General features: G+C 45.3%; 1 protein-coding gene across 2 annotated transcripts in view; it reads left to right on the plus strand.

Annotated features, from left to right (window-relative positions):
• PDE8A (phosphodiesterase 8A) overlaps positions 1 to 24,772 on the plus strand; it is a 192,534-nt gene that overhangs the window by 157,836 nt on the left and 9,926 nt on the right. For both annotated transcript variants that reach the window (XM_038417810.2, XM_043494482.1), the window contains exons 12-19: positions 2,329 to 2,406; positions 3,634 to 3,704; positions 4,831 to 4,995; positions 9,465 to 9,513; positions 9,771 to 9,906; positions 15,555 to 15,753; positions 20,094 to 20,311; positions 21,301 to 21,433. In XM_038417810.2, the coding sequence (XP_038273738.1) occupies positions 2,329 to 2,406; positions 3,634 to 3,704; positions 4,831 to 4,995; positions 9,465 to 9,513; positions 9,771 to 9,906; positions 15,555 to 15,753; positions 20,094 to 20,311; positions 21,301 to 21,433 (1,049 nt within the window). The remainder of the gene's footprint in view (positions 1 to 2,328; positions 2,407 to 3,633; positions 3,705 to 4,830; positions 4,996 to 9,464; positions 9,514 to 9,770; positions 9,907 to 15,554; positions 15,754 to 20,093; positions 20,312 to 21,300; positions 21,434 to 24,772) is intronic.

Here is a 24,772-nt window from a genome sequence, read left to right on the forward strand (position 1 = left end):
ACAAAGCGCAATGAAAACAATAATATTTAGATAGCAATAAAATGTATTCCTGGGGAGACAAAATAAATGTGAGTTATCTATGCCAGGCAAATCTGTTTCAGCAGTGACATAAATCAAACAAACCTTGAAAATGTAATGTGTCTGTGTTAGAACCAAGAGTGGGTTCCACATTTGGCTCTATTTCACATTCCAGTCAGAGGTAGTGTAGTTGATGCAATCTCTATGACTAGATTAGAAATGTCAAGGACACCATCTAGATGGAATTACGTTGTGGCTAATATAATTCATGGCATGCACCTTTTGCTTCTTTATTAAAGATCTGTTGCTTTTGCTATTTTGGGATATTGCACATGGATGGATATGATGATGAATGCACATCATTTAGGGCTTGGTCCTGCTCCCATTGAAGTTCAAAGCAAACTCGCCTGGGATTCTATGGGCCTTAGAGTTCCAGAGTTTACAGGGTGTTTTCAACCCCAAATCAATCTGTTTATATTCTGAACAATTATGATTAGGAAACTCCCAGTTGGTTTTTTATTTAATTTAAATTAAAACCCAGATAACTGCCTCCTCCCCTTTTAAAAAAAAATACTGATGTATTCTAGCAGGATTTGCCCCGAACATTACAGCTTCCAATAATGCCACTTCAGGATCTGGGGCAGTGCTGCAGGAGACAGCAGTACATTTTAATAAGGGTTTCTCTAGGCTCCTTTCCACCTGAAGCAGGAGGTGTGTGGGACCAAGTTGTGCTATTCCACTTTCTGCTACAAACAGAAAAGCAGAGGGATCAAACCCACATTCCTCATATGCCTCTGGTGGAAACCATCTTCCATTGGAGGGTGTGGGGGAACAAGGAGGTAGCTTAGGGAGTAACTCAGAAAAAAGCAATACCCTAGCACTCCAGGGGGTTCTGTACAAGCAGCCACAGGGGATTTTGCTGTCTAACTGTACTCTCTCCTGCCTGGCAGTCTTCAGACAAACATACCCCATCAGTGCTGGGATTTGCCCCTCCAGTATTGGCACTTTAGAGGACTTAAAATAAATCCTTTGTTCCTCCTTTTCTCTCTGCCAAGCCCTTGGGCTCTGCTCATAATTCAGCTCCCCTTTTGATCTTCCCACCCTAGACTTGTTCCTTTGAAAGGATGAAGAGTATGTCCACCCACACTTAGAGTCCTAAACTGCAACTCTCTGTCTGCTCCTTGTTGTTGTACTCAGCAGTAATGCCTCCATCCCCTGCCTTAGGCAATCTCAGCTCACTGACAAACATTTAACTAAAGGAGTACAGACTAACACGGCTGCTACTCTGAAACATTTAACTGGTATGAGTCAATTAAAACTAAAAAACAAGCAATAGGCCAAACTCTGTCCTCGGTTATCCTTGTGTAACCACTTTCTGTGCTAATTAACCCACATGCAATGGGACTGTGTGGGCCTAAATGAGCTCAGAAATTGTCCTATTGACTTAAGTCACTGTATCTGCCTTTCAGTTCCCCCATCTGTAAAACAGGGAGAACAGACTACCTTCCATAGGCTATTCTGAGAATTAAGTAGGTAATGTCTATACGTATGTCAAGGTTGGCTTACTAAATATTATTATTAATTGTACAGTCCAACATCTCTTGCATGAAGCCATTTAATGGTGATTTTCTAAGATGTGGAATATTCAGACATCAGAGAAATCTTGTCTACTGAAGTTTCTATCTTGCCTTAGAGCCAAATGCTTTCTGCCTCTGGCACTAAACACATCTAGTGCAGGGGGTAGCCTCAAAGTCAACACAGACTCTGCCCGGAGTTTGAGGGGTTGGTAGGGGTGGGACAGGGAAGTGATCATCAGCTTCACCACTGTGTAAACCCATAGGACCTGAGGAAGAGCTCTGTGTAGTTCGATAGCTTGTCTCTCTCACCAACAGAAGTTGGTCCGGTAGAACGTATTACCTCACCCACCATGTCTCTCTAGATCCATAATGGGTTTTCAGGGCCCCTCTGACTTCTACAGCTCTATTACTGGCAGTGCTGTGGCTAAGTGCCACTCTGCACCAGTGCAATGGGTTGAGAGAAGACCTTCACTGCTCTTAGATCCTCTACACAAAGGCCATTTACTCTTGCATCTTTGCTTGAGGCAAGAGCAGCAATCAGAGAGTATGACATGGGAGCATCCATGGCAAGGCCAGTGTGAATACAGTTCTAAGAAGCTGTTTTCCAACCAACTGTAGCATTATGCATGTTGTTCCACTGCTACCAACCTTTTACCTATCTTTAGTTTCCTTTAACATATAATCTGGGAAGAGCCTTCGTTGCAGTCATTGTATAACATTGATGTCTCCACAGATATTCAGACTTGCCGACACAAAGATAGGAGGAAAGGATCGCTCGATGTCAGATCCACAACCTCAAGAGGAAGTGATGGTATGTTAGATAAGTGGATGTTTGTATATTTTTCACATGGCTTTTAAAAACCCTCAAGCCATGAATATTTCATATTTATGCAACTACCCCATGTGTTTTGCCTCTGAACAATATTTTTTATACTACTTTTTTTAAAACTTTAGAAACAAAGGGCCAGATTCCACCACCCTTACTAACGTTGGGTAGCACTTACTATCATGAGTAATCCCATAGAATTCATAGAGCTACTCACAGAGTAAGTTGCTCTTCATCATTAGTAAAGGTAGCAGATTCTGAGCCCCCCACAAGTATTGGGGTTTGTTGAAGTTTCCCTACTTACTTTTCCCATGAAAGTCAAAGTTAAATTTCTTCTTAGTTTTTGTTTGATTTATTTTCACTGTGTTGTGTCATACATCAGGGAGTTACACTTCATCATGGTATTTCACCCTTCACATACTGCAGGGTTTGCTGGTGTTTATAAAGCTTCTGTTAAAACATGTATCAGTACATTCTAGGAAACAGTCAAAGTCTGGTGAAAATTTGAATTAACAGATTTACTTCTTTCAGAGTAGCAGCCGTGTTAGTCTGTATTCGCAAAAAGAAAAGGAGGACTTGTGGCACCTTAGAGACTAACAAATTTATTTGAGCATAAGCTTTCGTGAGCTACAGCTCACTTCATCGGATTTACTTCTTATTTTCACCAGACTGAACAGGAAGTAGCCTAGTTTGGCCTTTGCTGCCAAAAATTGCTAATTGACACAAAAGATGTATGTTTTCCAGTCCCTGATTAATAACATCGGTTGTTACGGGCTAGAATCTCAGTTGGCATAGTTCCTCATCACTGCATTAAGTTCAAAGAACCTACACTGATTTACACCAGTTGATGATCTGACTCATTGTGTCTTGTCATGTATTACACCCTTGTAGTATTACAGGCCCCTCCTTGTCCCCCCCCAAAAACAACGTACATACGGTGCTTGTGGCTGAACATTTTATAAAACGTTTAAAATATAAAAACAGCAACTATGTTGCCAGGCCATTATGGCTACTTATCTCTGTTCTGTGTTGTTGGTGATTCAGCGTGCATCTATGTGGAGATCCTTATCAGCATAGCAGGACACGTGTGCATATGCATGCTGTTATAGGTGGTCCTGAAGGTCATGGCAAAGAAGGAATTCTTGACTAACTCAGGATGTCATGCATTGTCATTTTAATCAGGGTGCTAATTTTGCTTTGTTTGCTGCACAGGCAGTTCACAGAGGCGACACTCCTCAATGGCCAGGATACATTCTATGACTATTGAAGCACCCATCACCAAGGTAATGCACCATTGCTTGTCTTCATGAAGTCAGACAATCAGAATTTACCTGGATTTTTTTCTGAAATATTGTGGCAGAAACCCTCTGCACAGCACCTGGCCTGAGTAGCTGGGCCACATGCAATGGTGGTAGGAGCTTATGGTGGCCCTTACACCATGTCTTCCCTTCCTCCCATCTCCCACATTGAGTGACTGGGAGGATCCAGGAAGTGCAAATGCTCTGTTCCCAATCCACCCTTGCCTGCTCATATTGTCCCCTGCCTGTCCCCTCTGCCTGCCACATAGGGGTGTGCACCCTCTCTCCACATTCAGCTCCCACTTTAGCACAATCACACTGGTTCTGTTGCCTGGAGGCACTCTGTCCATGCAAAGGAAGGGCCTGGATTTCCCTTACATACATATTCACCCTAACCCTAACCCTAACCTTAACCCTAACCCTACATATTCATTGTAATGCATAGGGGCTGACTTTTATTTTTCCCTGGGGGTGCTCTGCCCTGAGGTCCTGCCCCCACTCTGCCCTTTCTCCCGAGACCCCACCCTCAATCTGCCTCTTCCTGCCTCCACTCTGCCCCCTCTCCTGGGGCCCTACTCTCACTCTGCCTCTTCCCGCCCCACTCCAACCCCTCGCCTGAGGCCCTCACCTGCCTGCCACTCGCTGCTCTCTGCCCTCCCCCAGCCGCCAAACAGCTGATTGGCGCTGAGCACCCACTATTTTTTTCCTGTAGGTGTTCGAGCCCTGGAGCACCCACAGAGTCAGTGCCTATGTTGTAATGTGTCTCAAGAAACCACTCAAGAGACCAACAAATATCAGTTGCTTAATAAAGTGACTTTCTGATAAAGGTAGAAGAGGATTGTACTGAGTCTGTTTGGAGATACTTTGGGCCAATGTCTTAAGACAGGAAGTTGCCTAATAAGAATGGCCTCTTTAAAACCTTGATCCTGCTCCCAAAGTCAATAAAAAACCTCAGTGTTTCACTGTTGATCCCCTAGAGATTTCACAGTAGTTCTACACGATCTGGATTAAATACTGCTATGTTTAGTAGCGATGACTTCTCATATTAGTCACTGAGAATCTCTTTTCTTCAATCACTTCTAAATTTCAAGAGTTTCTTATATTAACCTAGGTAATAAATATTATCAATGCTGCACAAGAAAGCAGTCCCATGCCTGTCGCAGAAGCTTTAGATCGAGTGTTGGAGATTCTAAGAACCACTGAGTTATACTCTCCACAACTTGGGACAAAAGATGAAGATCCACATACAAGTGATCTCGTTGGAGGATTAATGACAGTGAGTACATATGATGGCGAACAATTGCTGACATAAATGCTGGGGCCTGGATTCTCCTTGCACTTACTTCAGTTTACATGAGTGTAACTCCATTGATTTGAATGGAATCACTCCTGATTTTCACTGTTACAAGTGAAAGGAGGATCAGGTCCCTTGGGTTTTTTTTTTTTGAATGGAATACTCAAGTATACGTATTAAAGTTCTGTGCGTTAAGTTGGAAGCCCAAACTGCATCATATGATGCACGCATGGGAGGCAGGGGAGATTGTGCAGGAGGTGGAGGGGGCAGGCTTCTGGGGGAGGCATAGGGTGGGTGCGGGTGCCTACAGGGGTGGGGGGGGGTTGTGAGGGAGGTGGGGGAGTAGTACTGGCTGCCTGCAGGAGGTTGGAAGGCAGGGGTGCCCCCAGTTCAGTCTTACTCCCTGTCAGAGCCAGATGGCAGGTGCCCAGTCAACCCCACATCTTCCCTGTCAAGCCCAGTGAGACAGGAGGCTGCTTCCCACCGTCAAGTCTGGCTCTCCTGCAGTGCACACGCACAGAGGTCTCTCTGAGTCCAGCTGCGCTGCAGCCTGCCTGACCTGAACAGACTACATCAGTGTAGCTCGCACCAGCAGGATCTATATGGGGCATTAGAGCACTACATGTTAGTGCTCTCTGCACTTCATGCCCCTGTAGACCAGTCTGCATCCCCATGTAAAATTGCTTCTCCCAGAAATCTGCCATCCCGAGGCAGTTGTCTAGTTTGCCTACAGCTTAAGTGGCCTTTGCATCTGCTCTTTGAATTGGTACATATCACTGACTCATTGCTCACTTCATTCCATCTGAACCAACCTCTGCAAATGCGTGTTCTGATCCCACACAACTCTCAACGTCAATCCATGATCCTATGGCATAAGGATTCACAGAAAGTTAGTGTACCATAATATACAAAATCCTCACTGGATATAGAACAAAAACTTTTACAAGGCAAAGGGAGAGTCAGAGAAGGGATGTTTCAGAGGATGAATGTATAGTGTATATTGATTTTGAAAATGATCTACAAGAAACATTTGTTCAGCAAAGGAGTTGAAGATTGAAGATTAAATTATTCCATCTCATGTACAAACGGCGTTATATTGATAATCTGGCAACACAAGCAGAGGATGCAGCTGCTCATGGTGAACAAGGAACCATCTACAAAATGTCGCGACCTATCTGTGGTAAATGGCAGACACCAACAAACTCTCTCATCAGAAACAAACAAGGACACCTACTAGTAACGAAAAAAGAACAAGAAATGTGCTGGACAGAGCATTTCAAAGAATTGCTGAACAGGGAGTCACCTAAAGAGGAAGCAAACATCCAGGAGGCAGAGAAAGATCTTGATATCAACACAGACATCCCAATTAAGGAAGAGATTATTCAAGCCATCAGATCCTTAAAAAATAGGAAAGCTCCTGGCAAGGATAAATTGAATACAGAATTGTTCAAGGTAAATCCTGAGTTAGCAGCATCTATCGTGGCCCCTCTATTTACATCCATCTGGGAAAGGGAAAAGGTGCCAGATGAGTGGACCAGTGGGGTTATAGTGAAGATACCAAAGAAAGAAACTCTCAGTGATTGTAATAACTGGCATGGTATCACACTTTTATTTGTGCCAAGCAAAGTATGGTTGTAAGACAGGGATTGGCAACCTTTGGCACGCGGTCCGTCAGGGAAATCCACTGGCAGGCGGGGCCGTTTTGTTTACCTGCAGCGTCCGCAGGTTCGGCCGATCGCAGCTCCCACTGGCCATGGTTGCCATTCCAGGCCAATGACGGCTGCGGGAAGTGGCGGCCTGCACATCCCTCAGCCCATGCCACTTCCCGCAGCCCCCATGGCATGGAACGGAAAACTGCAGCCTGTGGGAGCTGCGATTGGCCGAACCTGCGGACGCTGCAGGTAAACAAACCATCTCGGCCCACCAGCGGATTTTCTGGATGGGCCATGTGCCAAAGGTTGCCAATCCCTGGTGTAAAATCATAGTCCAGCATATATTAGAGGCAGTTGTTGTGTTCTCAGAAAAGGCAAGCTGGTTTTCAGAAAGGGCATGGATGCACAGACCAGATCTTCATTCTACAAAACATAATAGAACAGTGCTTAGAATGGCAATGGCAACTCTACATAAATGAGAAGGCTTTTGATAGCATTCACAGGACCAGCCTATGGTGCATTCTGCAGGCATATGGAATTCTTTTCCATATAATCAATGTCATCAAAAGCTTCTATTTCAACTTTACATGCAGTGTTGATCACAGTGAGCTCAGTTTTGAAGTCAAAACAGGAGTACGTCAGGGGTGTGTCATGTCTGCAATCCTTTTCAATATTGCCATCGACTGGGTAATACGGCATACAACAGAAGACATGGCAAGAGGCATTAAATGGACACTCTTCTCATCCCTTGAAGACCTGGACTTCGCTCTTCTATCACTTACCCAACATGATATACAAGAAAAAACAACTTGACTCAACCCATTCAGCCAGCAAATTGGACTGAAATTCAACCGCAATAAGACAGATATCATGACCTTTAATATTGCCTCACTATCACCAGTATGGATAGAGAATTATGTTCTCACCAATGTAGAAACATTCACATACTTGGGCAGCACCATCAGCCAGGAAGGTAGAATAAGCCAGGACATCCGGAACAAAATCAATAAAGCCAGGAACGCCTTCAGGAGTTTAAATACAGTCTGGAAATCACCAAAATACAACACCAAAACCAAACTCAAGATTGATCAGAGCAGAGTACTTTCAACACTAAATTATAGTGCAGAATGCTGGGGAATGAGAAAGTATGACATGTCCAAACTGTCTTCATTCCATACAACCTGCCTCTGAAAAATCCTCCATATCTTTTGGACCAGAACAACCTCAAACCTAATCTATTGACACAATGCAGCCAAGAGGATCTGAGCACCATCGTTGCCAGGAGTCACTGGAGATGGATCGGTCATGTGCTTCCGATGGAAACTGATTCCATCACTAGAGTAGCAATAAGATGGACACGTGAAGGCAAGTGAAAACGAGGCTGCCCGAAAACAACATGGCGAAGAGCTGTGGAAGCTGAACTGAAAAACCTGGGGCACAGCTGGGGAACCATTGAAAGACTTGCCAGAAACAGACAGGAGTGGAGGAGCTTTGTCACTGCCCTAAATGCCAGAGGCGTAATAGGAATGTGATGATGATGATGATCTCATGTACAAGAGAGTGTCTCTGTGTGTCATTTAGGCTATTATTATTTGAATTTTATTAAACTCAATATGGGAATGGCATTCAAAATCAGAACATAGATTTGCCAGCTGTAATCGGATCTGGCATCTCAACTGTAACAAAATCTAGTCCTTTATTCTTGAGGACACACTGAGTCTGGTGTCTTGAATATTTGTATCACAGCAGTGCTATTGAAGAAATGTTTAACTTGCTTTAACAGCAGGACAGCCTTCCCCATAAGTCACAAAACTCCAGACTAATATACTTACAAACCTTAAAATAGAAACTAGATGTAATGATTCTTATAAGTGCAGACATTACACAGGTCAGATATGGCATCCAGATTTGCCTCTGTTGTACACTAGGCATATAATGTTATTAGTAAGTTAGAAAGGTGTGTTTATAAAGGTTGGGGTTTTTTTTAACCACTAGTTTATACATACAGGGCCATACATACATATAATTCACTGCATCTAAAAGATGTTGGGCTAAATCCTGCTTGCATCTGTGAAGCAAGCAAGAATTGGTCCAGTATTGTTAAACTGATGAGTTTAAGGGTAAATATCAAATACATAATTCTGTTTATTTTAACCACTAAGAGCAAGATTGTGTCTTTAGGTACCACCCCAGAATTAAACAAGGGAGGCACTGACACTCAGGTATATATCTCTGAGGCACATTTCCTCCCTGCTTTCTCCTTGCCCACTGTAAAAAGTTGCTGGCCTGAACTAGCAGCAAGTCACAAGAGCCACTGTACTGGGCTGCCAGGAGAGGTGTGTGGAGCCAACCCTCTGCCTATTTCCTATTACTGCTCACCCACTTGCTCTACAGTGAGTGCGTGGACACATCCAGACCCAAGGTCCAGATAGCACATACAAAAAGATGGAAGCAGAGTTCTTGCTGTGGGCATATTGTCTGAAACCACAATACTAGGCTTAAGAAATTACTGCTTAGATAGTACCTAGTTAATTTTGTGATCTGCATCTTGCTATCTCCCTTCCATTATGATCTACCAAGGTGGTGAAGTATTTGTATAGGCATATCTAAAACATTTGGATATAAACAAAGACAGACAAAGCCAGGTAAGAGCTTCTAAGGCTGAAACAGGACATAGTAAGCTTATGTAGAATCGTTGCACTATTACTTAGTGCCATAAGTGCCAACTTATACAGTACTTTACATTTGGAACAGAGAGTACATGAGAACTTTTTTGATTAATCAATTTTTATTTAACAGGATGGTTTACGAAGATTATCAGGGAATGAATACATATTGTCAGCAAAACGTAAGTTTTCTCTTTGCAGTTTTGGGGATGCTAAAAATTGTGATCTAACAGATTTCAGAAACATAGTAAATGTTTTGATCAAATGTTCCAAGAACTTTTTATTTTTGTATTTATACGCAATTTTCTACTGCATTACAAACAACAGCAGGGGAATGGCTAAGAATGTTTAAGGTTTTTCAGAGAAGAGAAGCCACAGTGTTTAGTTAAAGTTGTATCACAGTAAATTAATTTTATTCCCCAAATATATTCCTTAACAGAAACTCATCAGGTTCCTGGCAGTTTGATCTCCCCTATCTCCCTTAATGACATCCCACCACGGATAGCACAAGCAATGGAAAATGAAGAATACTGGGACTTTGATATCTTTGAACTGGAGGCTGCAACCCATAAAAGGTTAGTAAGGCAGAAGAATTGTAAGTTAAAGCTGCCAAGAATTAGCTGCTACTTCGTCGTCATACTCAGCACTTTAATTTCTATATCTCTGCTTTTCAAACTGGGATCCCTTTTTTCAAAAGGAGAACATGTGTAACTTCCTCATTTGCACATGTTTCTTGCCTTCTTACTTGCTTCCCATACTTTTAAGTACCTTCTGCATTATCACAAATTTATTTTCTGAAGACTTCTGCAGAGAAATATTGGCTGCATCTGAAGCCCTCATATATCTTTTGATGTGGCATTGAAAAAAGGCAACGCCATTTTGCAAGCCTTCCCTTTCTTTACACACATCTAGAAAATCTTGACAGATCTGGCTGTTGGAGTCTGGGGATCCAAATTATATCCATTTTGAACTACAAACTACGTGCAGTGTCAGTTTACTGAGCTTACAGAAAGGGTTGATAGATCACACCTTATTTCTGCTCCTTGTAGCCAGAGTGTATTTATTTCTAAAAACGTTGACTTCAACTGGGAGTAGAAGAAGGGCCCCAATTCTATAAACTCAACAAACTACACTTTTGTTCATACTACAACGTACAGACTCCTTATCTGTCATTGCATAGCTGTAAATCAGGAGTTGTAACAGACTCTAATATACTTCAGTAGCAGCAAATGAAATAATTAACCCTATAACTCTATTATAAATCCCTGTTTTTACTCCTTGATACCTCTTAAAATTTCCCTGTGAGGCTGAAATTTTCTATGTTTTGTCTTGGCCTAAAGGTGAAATATACTTTTGGAAATCTATTACATCTGTTCTATGTTTCTTCTGATGTCATTTGAGATTCCATAAGATTATAATTTAGGGGCTAGATCCTGCAAAGTACTGATTATCTTACTTTCATGTCAAAGTCCTTGATCTTTACCCAGGTTTATTTGAGCTCTTTTCTGCATAAGCCACACACACAAAAATCCCCCAAAACACATCACAACAGCAGCCCCTTCCCCTCCCCCCCCCCAAAAAAATACCAAAAAACAAACATATGCATTTGGAAAAAATCTGATGTTTTATTATTCCTTAAAATGACACTGTAACTTTAGATTTTATTGCAAATGGAGAAACTTATGTCCAAAATGTTATGCCTTTTCCTTTGCCTCGTGTTTCCATAAGTAAAGAGGTTACAGATATAAATACTGTTAAACAAATGGTAGTCAGTCCATGTGAATTAATGTGTTAAATGTGAACTTTGCAATTAATGAAGAGTTAATTATATCACCGTCAATATGTATAGGCTAACTAGGTAGTTTCTGGTTTCAGAGTAGCAGCCGTGTTAGTCTGTATCTGCAAAAAGAAAAGGAGTACTTGTGGCACCTTAGAGACTAACAAATTTATTAGTCTCTAATGTGCCACAAGTACTCCTTTTCTTTTTAGGTAGTTTCTGTGTTTCTACTGGGAAAAGGCAAAAGGTGATAGATTGTTGCAGCTTTCTCTAATTAAAAGAATTATAATTTAGATCACTCACATGTTCTTTCATATCCTTTCTACGTTTAAATAAAAGCTAACCATTTGTTAAGAAAATTCAAGTGAGCGTTCTGTGAATCACAGCTGTGAATAAGTTATTAGTGCTCTTTTTCAAGTCCAAGTAGTCATATGGAAGTGGTGCCAAGACAAAAAGCTCATTAAATGTAAACTCAGTGCTGTAAGAGTGACAGTTCCCTGATACAGAAGCATAGTGAGCTCTCTGCCTACTAATATTACATAGTAATAACTCTGCCCTAGCTTCCACACATGTGAGGATAGTTTGATTTGAAAGCCAGATGTTCTAGCATGTTATGGTGGTAGGATTTAAGTAGACCAAAACTTTCAAACATGCCTACCATTGGTGAGAGAAACAAGCTTTTGAGCCATACAGAGCTTTTCTTCAGATCTGGGAAAGATGCTCCCAGCATCTCAGCAAATGCAAGGGATTTGGATAGGGGGCTAGAAACTGGGGCACATGCCCTGGATGGGGCCATTGAGTGCTGGGGGGCAGTCCTTGGGGGGGGATGCTGGGTGCATGGGGAGCAGTCCCTGGGTGACAGACTGGATGCTGGAGGGGACAGTCCCTGGGGGAGCCGTTCTGCCCTGGTCAGGGCACCCTATCTCTGCAGGACAGGCATGTGTGCTGGCCCAGTGTTGGGGGATCTGGATGCTGGGGGGACAGACGCAGCGGGGTTGCGTGATTGGGGGAATTCCCTGGCTGGGGGGGAAATCTGGGGAGGGGGTGGGGAACAGTCCTTGGGTTCATGGGGAGCTGGATGCATGGCGGGGACTGGGTGCACAGGGGCAGTCCCTGGCTGGGGGGTACCCCCTCTTGGCAGGCAGGCTCTGAAGCTGTGCTCTCCAGGCACTCAGCCCAACAGCAGCGCAGAAGTGAGGGTGGCAATATGCCATGCCACTGTTACAATAAACTAATTCATTTTAACAGTTATTGTTTTGACTTATTTTGCTAATTTAAAATGCTTGTGGTAAACATTTGCCAGTGTCGAAATGAAAGGTGCTGTATCGATTTGAATCATGTTACTGTCATATGACAAATACTAAATGTTGGGTTTTTTTGTAGATGTTCAGGTAGCATATATATTGTGTGGATGCGGCCCACATAACACACAGAGAGCTGCATATGCAGCCCACAATGGTAAATAGGTTGAGAACCACTGATCTAGGTACTCACAAATGAGTAAAAAGAAAAGGAGGACTTGTGGCACCTTAGAAACTAACAAATTTATTTGAGCATAAGCTTTCGTGAGCTACAGGAAGTGAGCTGTAGCTCACGAAAGCTTATGCTCAAATAAATTTGTTAGTCTCTAAGGTGCCACAAGTCCTCCTTTTCTTTTTGCGGTTACAGACTAACACGGCTGCTACTCTGAAACCTGTCACAAATGAGTGTTTCCAATGTTTCTCCAGGTATTGAAGTTAGGCTGACAGGTCTATAATTCTCCGGGTCCTCTGTGTTCCCCTTCTTAATGCTGCAGGTACTATGTTTGCCCTTCTCCAGTCCTCTGGGACTTCATCGGTCCTCCATGAGTTTTTGCATATAGTTCCTAATAGTTCCAAGATTGCTTCAGCCTGTTCCTTAGGTATCTTAGGATGAGTTTCCTAAAGCCCTGCCAACTTGAATACATCTAATTTATCTAAATAGACTTTAATCTGTTCTTTCTCTATTTTGGTTTGTGTTCCTTCCCCTTGTTAATGTTAATTCTGTTGAGTATCTGGTCATCATTAACCTTTTTAGTGAAGACTGAAGCAAAATAGGCATTAAACACCTCAGCCTTCTTGATGTCATCAGTTATTAGCTCTCCTTCCCTGCTAAGCAGTGGACCTGCACTTTTCTTCATCTTTCTCCTGCTCCTAATGTATTTAAAGAATCTCTTCTTATTGCCTTTTTTGTCCCGTGCCATTTTGTGGCTTAGCCTTTCTGATTTTGTCCCTACATGCTTGTGCTATTCTTTTATATGCCTCCTCAGCAATTCGTCCATGTTTCCCCTTTTTATAGGATTCCTTTTTGATTTTCAGGTCATTAAAGAGCGCCTGATAGAGTCATATTGGCCTCTTACTGTTCTTCCTGTCTTTCTTTCAGATCATGATAGTTTGTAGTTGTGCATTTAATATTGTGCCCTTGGGAAATTGCCAGTTCTCCTGAACTTCTTTAGTGCTTAGATTTTCTTCCCATAGGACCTTACCTGCCAGTTTTCTGAGTTTATTGAAGTCTGTTTTTTGAAGTCTGCTATTGTTTGTATTCTGATTCTCCAATTCCTTCCTTTGCTTAGAATCATGAAATCTATCATTTCATGGTCACTTTTACCCAAAGTGCCTTCCACCTTGAAATTCGGAGCCAATTCCTCTCTATTGATTAGATACAAGTCTCAAAGGTCTCCCCCCCGGTTACTTCCTCCACTTTCTGAAAACAAAAATTTGTCCCTGATACTTTCCAAGAACGTACTGGAAATTTCATGTTTTGCCATATTATTTTTCCAACAGATATCTGCGTAGATAATAGCCCCCATTACTATCAGGTCTTGTGTTTTGGCTCTTTCTGTTTGTTCTAGAAAGACCTCATCCACCTCCTCTTCTTGATTTGGTAGTCTATAATAGACCCCTACCCATGACATCACCCCTATTTTGTTTCCCTTTTTATCTTTACCTAGAAAATTTCAGCTGGTTTGTCTCTCACCTTCTTTTGGACCTCAGAACATGTGTATATATTCAGGGCCATCCCTAGCCATTTTGGTGCCCTATGCAGCCCCTGGCCTCTGCGGGGGTCAGGAACAGGCTTTGGAGGCGGGGGGAAACCTCCCCCCAGCATGAGCTGGCGGGTTGGGGCTGGGTCGCTCCACTTCCCACCGCCCCGAGAGTGCAGGGTCCCTGCACTCACGGGGTGGCGGGAAGTGGAGCAACCCGGCCCCAACCTGCTCCACTCTGCTCCCCTGGCTCCCAGCCTTGAGACTGGGGGGCAGGGGGGGAACAGCCCCCCAGCACTCACCAGTGGCGCAGAGGGGGCTGGGGCCAGGTCCGGGTCGCTGCACTTCCACAGCCGGTGAGTGCAGGCCCGACCCTGCTGCAATCCTAAGGGGGGTGGGGGCAGGGGTGGGAAGAGGTGAGGTGGAGCAGGGGTGGGAGCCATGGGGAAGAGGCAGAGCAGGGGCTGGAGCAGCACGCAGCTGCATATTTTGCGTATGGGTAGGGACAGCCTTGTATATATTCTTGATGTATAATGCAACACCTCCTCCATTCGTTCTCTGTCTGGCCTTCCTGAACAGGCTATACACCTCTATACCAATATTTCCTCTCTCTTGGATCAAAAATACTGCTTGCTCTCTGCTTTGGGATTAGACGTTATTCCAGGCTGCTTTAATTGCCCTGTGATTTTTGTTCTCTAGTACAATGTGGGGCTTGATTCCTGCATTCCGGCTGTTGCTTCCTGAGCTGGCATGAGCAAGGAGTGCTGGAAAGAGCGTGCTGACACTCTGACCTTGTCTGCACTATGGTGTTAGTTTTAATCTCTACATGTTTTTTTTTCCTTCCAAATGTCCCACTTTTGCACTACCACTGCTGCAGCTCCCCCAACATTAGCAAGAGTGGGAGCTCTAATAGAAGCCAGGTACCACTGACTGGTGTGCTCTAGCACTCCCTCTGGTGGAGCTTTAATCCTGATACAGCAACGATGGGATATTTGAAGAACAATGTGAATATAGACTGGAGGGGCGTGAGTAGTGCCTCTTCTCCCTGAGCAGCAAGCACTGCGTCACCTCTAGTCTCTCTCTACTGCAGGAAGGTTGATGAGCCATGGAATCTTGAGGGTAGGCTGGCGGGGGGTACAGAGCCATGAGAGAGACAGAAGACTCCCTGAAACAAAAATTGCAAATGGATTTACCAGGAGGATAGAACCTGTTCAGTATTTTAATAATTCTCAGGAACTTCCAGAAGTATCAGTCCCAAACATTGTGGTTAGGCGGAAGCTTTCTACAAATCTTGAGTATATTTTTATGAACAGTTGAACTTTTATACTTAATCTGACATATCAACAGTTTAAAAATGCTTTCTCTGCTAGTCTCATTTGCTCTGTCTAGTTTTCCTTCTATCTAATTCATTTGTTTTAAAACTTTCTGTTTGTTTTTCTCTCCAGGCCTTTGGTTTATCTTGGTCTCAAAATGTTTGCTCGCTTTGGAATCTGTGAATTCCTAAACTGTTCAGAATCAACTCTGAGGTCGTGGTTACAAGTTATTGAAGCCAACTACCATTCCTCCAACTCCTATCATAATTCTACTCATTCTGCAGATGTCCTGCATGCCACTGCCTATTTCTTATCCAAAGAAAGGGTAAAGGTAAGTGTAGGGTTATAAGAAATACAGCAGAGATGGAAAATGAGTGGTAGGAACATTAGCAGAAATCAAACCTAATAACTGATATACAGGGCCATATCTTCAGCTGATGTAAATCAGCATAGCACTTGTGAAATCAAGGAAGCTATGCTGATTTACACTAGCTGAGGAGCTGACCTGTAGTATATTATATAAGAAATTATGTCTGGTAGTAGTTTCCAGCACCACAAAGCTGGGCTGTACTTGGAAGGAGGTAGAGAGAGCCTCCTTTTAAAAGAAAACCATTCGTTACAGTCACCCCAGCAATGTGAAAGTCAAATGGGTGAGCAACATTTTCTCATTGGGAATACACTCTCCAGTAGGTCTTTAAAATAAAAGCCCATTTAAGGCTGCTTTGCACCACACGATCAGAACAAAGCAGCCTTGTTCCCTGTCTGTCCTTTCCCAGGAGGATCACCCCCATCTAGGGGATACCCAGGTGTCATGGAGAAAGCATAGCAGCTCCAATGCCAAACCTGGCCCTTTGCTATTGCCAACATCGGTGGTATGGCAGCAAAAAAGGAAGCATGTTTGGGGTTTCTTTATGCCCTGTGACCATATTGGTCCACTGGGGCCTGTGATGGGGTATGTCTGACAGGGTTTGTGTGGGCCTTAGAGGAGCCTGGCTGCACATGGAGGGAAAGCCAGGTTTAACTGAACATGAAGATCAGCTGGGCAGGAGCTGGTGACTATGAAGCCAGGACGTTTGCAGCAGAAAGGAGCTGTGGAGAGAGAGTCTGCAGTCACTCTCTGGGGGAACAGAAGAGGTAGGCAGCAGTACAAGGAGGCAGCAAGAAGTCTGAGGGAGAAGACCTTAACTTCCAGTTACAGGGTCCCTGGGCTGGAACCCAGAATAGAGGGTGGGCCTGGATTCCCCTATTAGCCACTGAATAAGATGAGGTGAAACCCCCTGAAGTAATGGGTGTAATGTAAATAATGGGACTGTGAAGCCCAGAGACAGGCGGAAGACCTGCTGCAAGGACACTGGACTGCAGCTAGGTTGGACTCTTCGTTATACCAGAAGGGGTGGACTAAAGTGTAACCTGGCTGGAGGGCCAAGTTGCGGGAAGAGAGACCACCATAACGACAGAGCAACTATCAGCAAGGGTGCACCTTACAGGGAGACAGCCGCTGTGCCATGTCCAGCCAGCGGAGGTGCTTTTGCGGTGGCTGCTAGTGCAATATTTTAGAACTGCTCTAAAATATACTGGGGGAACAGACTGCATACAGCTGGCCTGGGATCTGGGGAGTGCAAAGGTAAACTAAAGCCACACTTACACACACATGCCCTGTGGCATTGGATGCTTCTCTGCCACACCTTTGGACCAAACTTCCTATCCTGAATTGGTCTCCCTGAGCCTATTGCTAGTGGTGGAACCTTGCTCAAAGGGACATCATTTGTGATTGTAAACAAGTTTCTAACCTCTCATTAAAACTGGTGCATGTATTATAACCTGGAGCTGCAGCTCATTAACTTGCTCTCCAGAGGCCAACTCTCAGGCAATATACGCCAAGGAGGAGAGAGAATTTCACTGGAAGTTTCCAATCCTCAAGTTGCCAAAGGTTTGGTTGCCTTCCCGTGAATATCTGTGACAAACAGATGTGATCTGGAATCATTTCAATGGCAAAGAAGTGTGACTGCCCTTCCCTTTTTGAAAAAGTTTTTTATTCATCTGCAGGATGCACAGGAAAAGAAAAATTGTAATAAACAAAAGCAAAGGAGATACCACATATATCTGAGCAGTTACAGCCTGTCCAGTTTTGTTAACTCCAATTCAAGCTTAACCTAGTAGAAGAATGCTGGATTCTGACACCCGTACTCACACTGAGTAATATCTTACTCCTTGAATAGACCTATTGAGATCATTGGGACTACATGCCAAGTCAAGTGTGAATAAGGGTTGTCACTTTACTACAGTATTTCTGGGCCAGATTCTTGATTGAGCATTAAGAAAAGTCATATCTGGGCCCCAAAATAATGAAACAGTGTTTGTAGAACTGTGTTTTCATTAGTGTGCATTAGGGTTTAGCATAACAGAACTAAGATTAGCAATGTGATATCAATGTATGATGGATTGTAAATTCATCCAAAACTAGACAGAACATAGCGATCTCATCAAACAAAGGGAATAAGCCTGAGACACATTGCTATTGCCCCATAGTGTCTATAAAGGGCAGTACATAGATAAAGAAAGCATCCTGGATTTCCACCTGGACTGTGTCAGCCCTGGCTACACTGTTCTTCTTCTCGCTGTATGTCCAGGTATCATGAAAGAAGTATTGCAAGCAGGTGCTGGTTTGTTGATCTGAAATTTGGTAACCCAAATAAAGCTGGAGTTTACAAGTTGTTCCTGATGGCCCCAATGTGGTTGGTTTGTTGGTTTCCATAGGTTGCTGATGCAAGTACTAATTAACGTCTACAATTGGTGTGTGTTATAGAAGGATCCGTTAACAATAGCAATGCAAGTGGACCTGCTACAACTGAGGGCTTGTCTATACAGCCCTACAGTGTAAGTTGCAGCTCACACTAGAGTGTTGCGCCGTAACTACCCCATGTAGACCCTGCTAGCACCTAGTTTATGCTAACATAGTCCTGTTTGAAACAGGACCATGTTAACACAAACTAGGTACCTTTTCATTCGCACTAGCCGTGTCAATGCAGGGCAGTTTACAGCACAAAACTTTATTGCACACTGCAGCTCTCACTTCTGTAGTCTGCACACCAGAGCCATATAGACAAGCCCCAAGTTAACACATGCTTGTGTAGCCGTCAATAGAACCACATTTAATGGAGTGCATATTTCTTTGGGAAAGTGTGGCTTTTTTATGGAGGACTGTTGTATATTGGTGGATAATTCAATGCATTGCTTTGATAGCTAATTTTTAGGACCAAATCCTGAAGTCTCTATTCAGGCTGAACTTCCATTGAAGTAAGAGAACTGCAGGATTTTCTCCATAAATTGAAAGCTCAAGCCATTGGTTGTGTGGGAAGATTCAATGGTGGGGAAAGGGATAGGAGGGAAGGACTTCATCTCCCCCATCAGCTGGCTGGAATAGCCTCACAGATCATTTATGCCCCTTATGCAGGTTTTTGGGGTCATTGGATCTGCATAAGTTTAGATCCTGTGATCCCTTCCGTGATCCATCCCCAAGACCTCATTTCATGCCAATCTGTTTGCAACTGGCATGGAGACCCCTTGTTGTGGCCCTCCTGGGGTGAAGATGCCCCCCTGCACAGCCATTCCACCTGCCATCCCTTACTCTCCCTCCTCCCTACTCCACCTGCAGGGCTTACATAGTTCGGAGATCCTTACATGGGGCCCTTTGCACTTGGGTGAATTTCAGCCTGAGTGAATTGTAGATATTCACATAAATGCCCAAAATGGGTCAAAGTGACTGCTGTACCATATGAAAGAGGGCAGTGCTGAGAAGATGCAGATTTCCTGCTCTCTGCTAATTACTGCCTCCACTACTAAAGACCTAAGGCTGAAACAAAAGCTGCACAATTTTAGACATAGAGCACAGTGGATGGTGCATCCCAAGAAGCTTGCAGATGTAAAGAGGCCCAAACTCCCCAGCCTTATGGCAGGAAAAAGATCAGAACATATTAACTCCAGAAAATTCAGCCCCAGAGCCAGTGAGAAGGATTGAGGCTCCATCAGAAAATAAGGAATGTCTTGCATCTGGGCCATTGGAATGGGCTCAAAGCATCATTGAGAATGTAATTATCTCCAGGAGTCAAAATGTAACAGAGATAACTGTTGCACTGGGTAGCCTGCCGATTAGTCAGGCTGTTGGCCCGGCCATCGGACTGAGACGTCTCTTAGACAGGAAAGTACATCTTCACTCATCCTGCAGAACTGATCTGCCATAGCTGATTCTGAACTCAGCAAAAATGGGCCTATAGTACATGATTTTTTTTGCCAAAAATGGGCCTGTTTTTTGTCAAAACTGAACCATTTTTGAGCAGCAACAGACCTTTTTCCAGGTCAGAATACTCATTTTTTAGTGAAGGTCGTTTCTGTTGTGGCAGAACATGGAATCTCATTTTTCCAAGTTTGATGCATTTTGTCCAAATTGTGAATAAAGTAAGATCTGGAGGGCACAAAATGTCCAAAAATGTCATGCAAAGTTCCATGAAGCATGCAATGAACTTTCCATGGCTCTTTAGAACATCTAACCCTAAGCAATCTGCAAAATCCTGCCTTTTGCCTCTAAGCAGTTCGGTTTAACCTTTAAGGACCAGTGCAGGATTTCTAGTGATTCTTCCAGGAAACCTAAATGCCCCCGGCTTCTCTTTTCAGCAAACTCTGGATCCAATTGATGAGGTTGCTGCTCTCATTGCTGCCACTGTCCATGACGTGGATCACCCAGGAAGAACAAACTCCTTCCTGTGCAATGCAGGGAGTGAACTAGCAATCCTGTACAATGACACCGCGGTGCTAGAGAGCCATCATGCCGCATTGGCTTTCCAGCTCACCACGCGGGATGATAAATGCAATATCTTTAAAAACATGGAGAGGTGAGTTGAAAATATGGGACATTTATCAGTCCATTAACCACGATATTCTTATTCTACATATCTTACAGCAACATAAAAAAATGCCAGAGGAAAATCACAGCTTCTGGAGGGGTGGAGTTAGCCCCTTGGTCGGTTTGCTCATGAAACAATACCGATCTCTCTCATACCGCAGAGAATGCCAAAATCTAAATGATAATGTTGTTGATGATGATTTGTATTGCCACAGAACCTAGGAACCCTAGTCATGGGCCAAGACCCCGCTGTCCTAGGCACTGCCCAAACACAGAACAAGGAGCTTACAATGTCACTCTCAATATGAACACGTTCGTTGTTTTTATAGCCTTAAAATAAGGGCGAATCTGGTTGCTTGTAAATTGGTGTCAGTGCCCCTTTTAAAAACCCATTTTATGTCATTCGACATCTAGGGCCAAGCAATGGCTGACCTGTGCTCGTAGCTGGGTGGAAAGGGGAGCCCCTTCCCCTCAGCACACCAGACTAGTCGGCAGGTGTAATATGGCTGGCTGATGGCTAAAGGGAGAGGCTGCTGCATTTTGGGGTGGGAGCATGGCCATAGTTCCACTCTTCCTACTCATCCAGCTGTGTTAGCAAGAAAGTGATGGGGAAAGCTTGGCTGGAGCAAGACCCTCTGCTAAGTGTGCTGCCAGAACACCATGGGAGGCATGTGCAGACATAGTGTCTCCTGGCACACTGAGGAGTTGGCTTCTCCTCTCCCATGCAGCATGTGCAGCTCTTAGAGAGATAAAACTGTGGCCCTATGGTATAATTCACTGTGCACCACTGTACAAAAGGAATGCATTTGTATAGCATAGATTCAGCTTACCAGCCCCTTCTCTCTGTCTCTCCCTTCCCCTACCCGTCTATGGTACACTGGTGCTCTATAGTATTTTTTTCAGAGGGATTCGGTTAGTTTAAGCAAGCAGCCCTTAGTGAATGAGCCGTCATGTCTAATTGTTTCCGTCTTTAAACAGGAATGAATATCGAACCCTACGTCAAGCCATTATTGACATGGTCCTAGCAACAGAAATGACAAAGCACTTTGAGCATGTCAACAAATTTGTCAACAGCATTAATAAACCCTTGGCAGCACTAGAAGAAAATGGGGTAAGCAAAACGACAAATTCTCCTTTAATTAACAGGCAGACAAAAGGGGATTGAGGCACTCGAGCTACTGGTAACGGGATGTACCTAGACCAGAGGTGGGCAAACTATGGCCAGCGGGCCACATCCGTCCTGCCCGGCCCTTGAGCTCCCGGCCGGGGAGACTAACCCCTGCCCCCCTTCCCCCGCAGCCTCGCCTCACCGCACCATGCCACCGGCGCTCTGGCCCACCGCTCCTGCCAGGCAGCGCGGCAGCGTGGCTGGCTCAGGCGGGGCTGCAAGCTCCTGCTGCTCTGAGCAGCATGGTAAGGGAGCGGGGGGGTTGGATAAGGGACGGGGGTCCCAGGGGCAGTCAGGGGACGGGGTGGTTGGATGGGGCGAAGGTTCGGGGATGGGAGCAGGGGGGGTTGGATAGGCATGGGAGTCCCAGGAGGCCTGTCAGGGGGCAGGGGTGTGGATAGGGGTCGGGGCAGTCAGGGGACAGGGAGCAGGGGGAGTTGGATAGGGGGTGAGGTCCCAAGGGGGCAGTTAGGGGTGGGGGGTCCCAGGAGGGGGCAATCAGGGGACAAGGAGCAGGGGGGTTGAATGGGTCAGGAATTCTGAGGGGGGCAGTCAGGGGGCGGATAGGGGGCGGGGGCCAGGCTGTTTGGAGAGGCACAGCTTTCCCTACCCGGCCCTCCATACATTTTGCAACCCTGATGTGGCCCTCGGGCCAAAAAGTTTGCCCACCCCTGACTAGACAGTATGGTGATTGGCCCACTGGAAATACAGAGAGAGTATTTCACCTCTAAGTCACTGGTCTGAATGCACAAAACTCTAGACCAGTCATCACATTTTTGCAGGTTAATGGGACTAATTGGGACATCACTTACACTGCAATGTGGAGATGTTTTCTCAGAGCCAGCTGTGTGTTTGGGACCATTAACTCATCAGAGTGCTTATGGGAAATAGATTTTCTTGTTAAAAATGGGATGATTCCAGAAAAAGTGAATGGGTGGTAATCCAAACACCTTTTGGCTTCTAACATTTGATGATTGCGTAGTAACCTTTATGACAGCGGTTCTCAACTAGGGGTCTGTGGCCTCCTGGGGGTCTGCAAGCCCTTTCAGGGAGGCCGCGGAGCCCTGCGGCTGAAACCTGGTGCCCTGAGGCCGAGAGCAGCGTGAGGCTGAAGCCGGCACTTCCCCCTTCCCCAGCCAGGAGCGGTGTGGGGCTGAAGGCGGACCCCCATCCCCAAGCCCCCAAAGCCAGGAGCGACATGGGGCTGAAGCCAGCAAACCTCCCTTCCCCAAGCTAGGAGCAGCAGGGGACTGAAGCCAGGGCCCCCAGCATCCCCACCCTCCTGCTGAAGCTGGGAGCTACACTGGGAGCCTCCCTGCCTGTACACAGCTCCTAGCTACCCCCTCCCTGCACCTTGAGCTGTTTTCTAACTTTTTGAACTGAGACCCCGCTTTGAGTTATATTTTGGTTGTGTCCCCCCCATAGCTCAGACAGGCTGGGTGGCCTCCTGAGTGAGTCAGGGGTTGTAGGTGGCACTGCCTCCCTGGAACCTGCTGTGCGGAGGTGGCTCGAGCCCCGACAGCCCTTGCTCCGCCCAAAATAGAAGTAAAACTATGCCTATGCCCCAGGGTCCCCTCCTACCCCCCTCGGCCCAGAGCCCTGCGCTCCTCCCCTCCCCACCCCCTCCGGCCCCTGGCTTTTTTATAGCATGTTATGGGAGGCCTCAGCAAGAAAAAGGTTGGGAACCCCTGCTTTATGAGATATAGTGTGGGTCTCCCTCCAGCACCCAGAGGAGATGGCAAGTGTCCCTTCTGGAAACCCATCATCACAGTTGGCAGTGACTGGTATCACTGTTGGCTTTTTCTGCAAAGGGGCCAAGGACCAGGGCCGGATTTCCCATTAGACACAGTGGGCATGTGCCATGGGGCGCCAGCATTCTAGGTGCACCTAAAATTTCAAATTTTGCTGCTCCCGGGTCTCAGCAATGGATGGGGCCTGCTGAGGGGGAGACTGTCCCATGTAGCCCTGCTGAATGCTCCTCACTCAGCCCGACGGACAGAGTGGGGCCAATGAGTGCGGCCAGGGGGCATGACTTGGGAGAGTGGGTCTCCGGGGGAGCTTGGGGGGGGCTCCAGGCAGTGAGGGGGTGGGGGATGCTGGGCAGTGTGGGGTCTGTGTGGGGCACTGGGAAGTTGTAGGGGGGCTGTGTGAGGGTGCTGGGCAGTTGGGGTTCTGTGGGCAGCGGGGCACCTAAAAGTTAAAAGTGCCAGGGTACCACCACTGCCCGCAGCGGTTAGGAGCTCTGAGACGCTGTGGATAGCAGGGGCCCCCAGAGCTCCAAGTTGCTGTGGGCAGCCAGGTAACCCTGCTGCTCCGAGCTGCGGCAGGCGGCGGGGTGGGGCTTTGAGCCCCTGTACCTGGGGGCGCCCAAGGTGTAAATCTGGCCCTGCCAAGGACTGAGTGAGAACAGAGATTGAATTACATTCTTAGAGTTGGATGCTCAGGGTCAGGATGTGGGCCCATTGTGGAGCAGTGTGGGGATGTGTATGCTGAGCTGACCACGTGGCACGTGCTCTGTAGATAAAAGACAGCCGTTTTCAGTGCTGTCAGTCTGGCAGTAGTTGTGAGTCTTTTAAAGATTTTTTTTTTAAAAGAAAGTGGGCAGAAGATACGATTGTGGCATTCAGTATCATATAGGCACAATCAGTAGCCAACTGGAATCCTGTGGACTCTACAAAATTGCTTGTTAGGAAATCATTCTTTAAAAAACAAAAACAAACCAGTCTGAATAACAGCTGCAGCTAGTAGTTCTGTTGCCAGGGTGTGCGGAGTGCAATTTTGTTGGAATGGTTTTTGCAAAGAGAAGAGTTTCAGAAGCTGTTATATCAAAGTTTATACCCCAACAGCACTGCTGGCAAAGCCCCATTACAGTAGCTGAAATGGTTTTAAACATGTTTTCCTGATGTTGTCACAGCAGTTTTTATAATGCTGTAGCTGTGAACTCTGTGCTGAACAGTGGGTACAGTGCTTCTGTGGCATAAGAGATTAGGGGAGACACAAGTCTGGTATTCACCCATATGCTGCCTGTGCAGTCATGCTCTCTCTCAAGGTATTTGGAGCAAGGGGGAAGAGAGCAAGCTTTGTCGTGTGGGAGTTAGCTCTGCTCTTGGCATCCTAATGATGCAAATGGAACTGGGTGAATTTTTAGTGTGAAGCCAAAGTCTCTGTAGGATACTGCTGTCCTGAATAAAGCAGGAGAAATGCTGGTAAATCGGTATTATTCCCAGCCAACTTACTCCGATCAATGGTGGGCTTGATCCATTTCCTACTGAAGTCGTAGAA

This window comes from Dermochelys coriacea, chromosome 10 (assembly GCF_009764565.3).
Source record: "Dermochelys coriacea isolate rDerCor1 chromosome 10, rDerCor1.pri.v4, whole genome shotgun sequence".
Classification (NCBI taxonomy): domain Eukaryota; kingdom Metazoa; phylum Chordata; order Testudines; family Dermochelyidae; genus Dermochelys; species Dermochelys coriacea.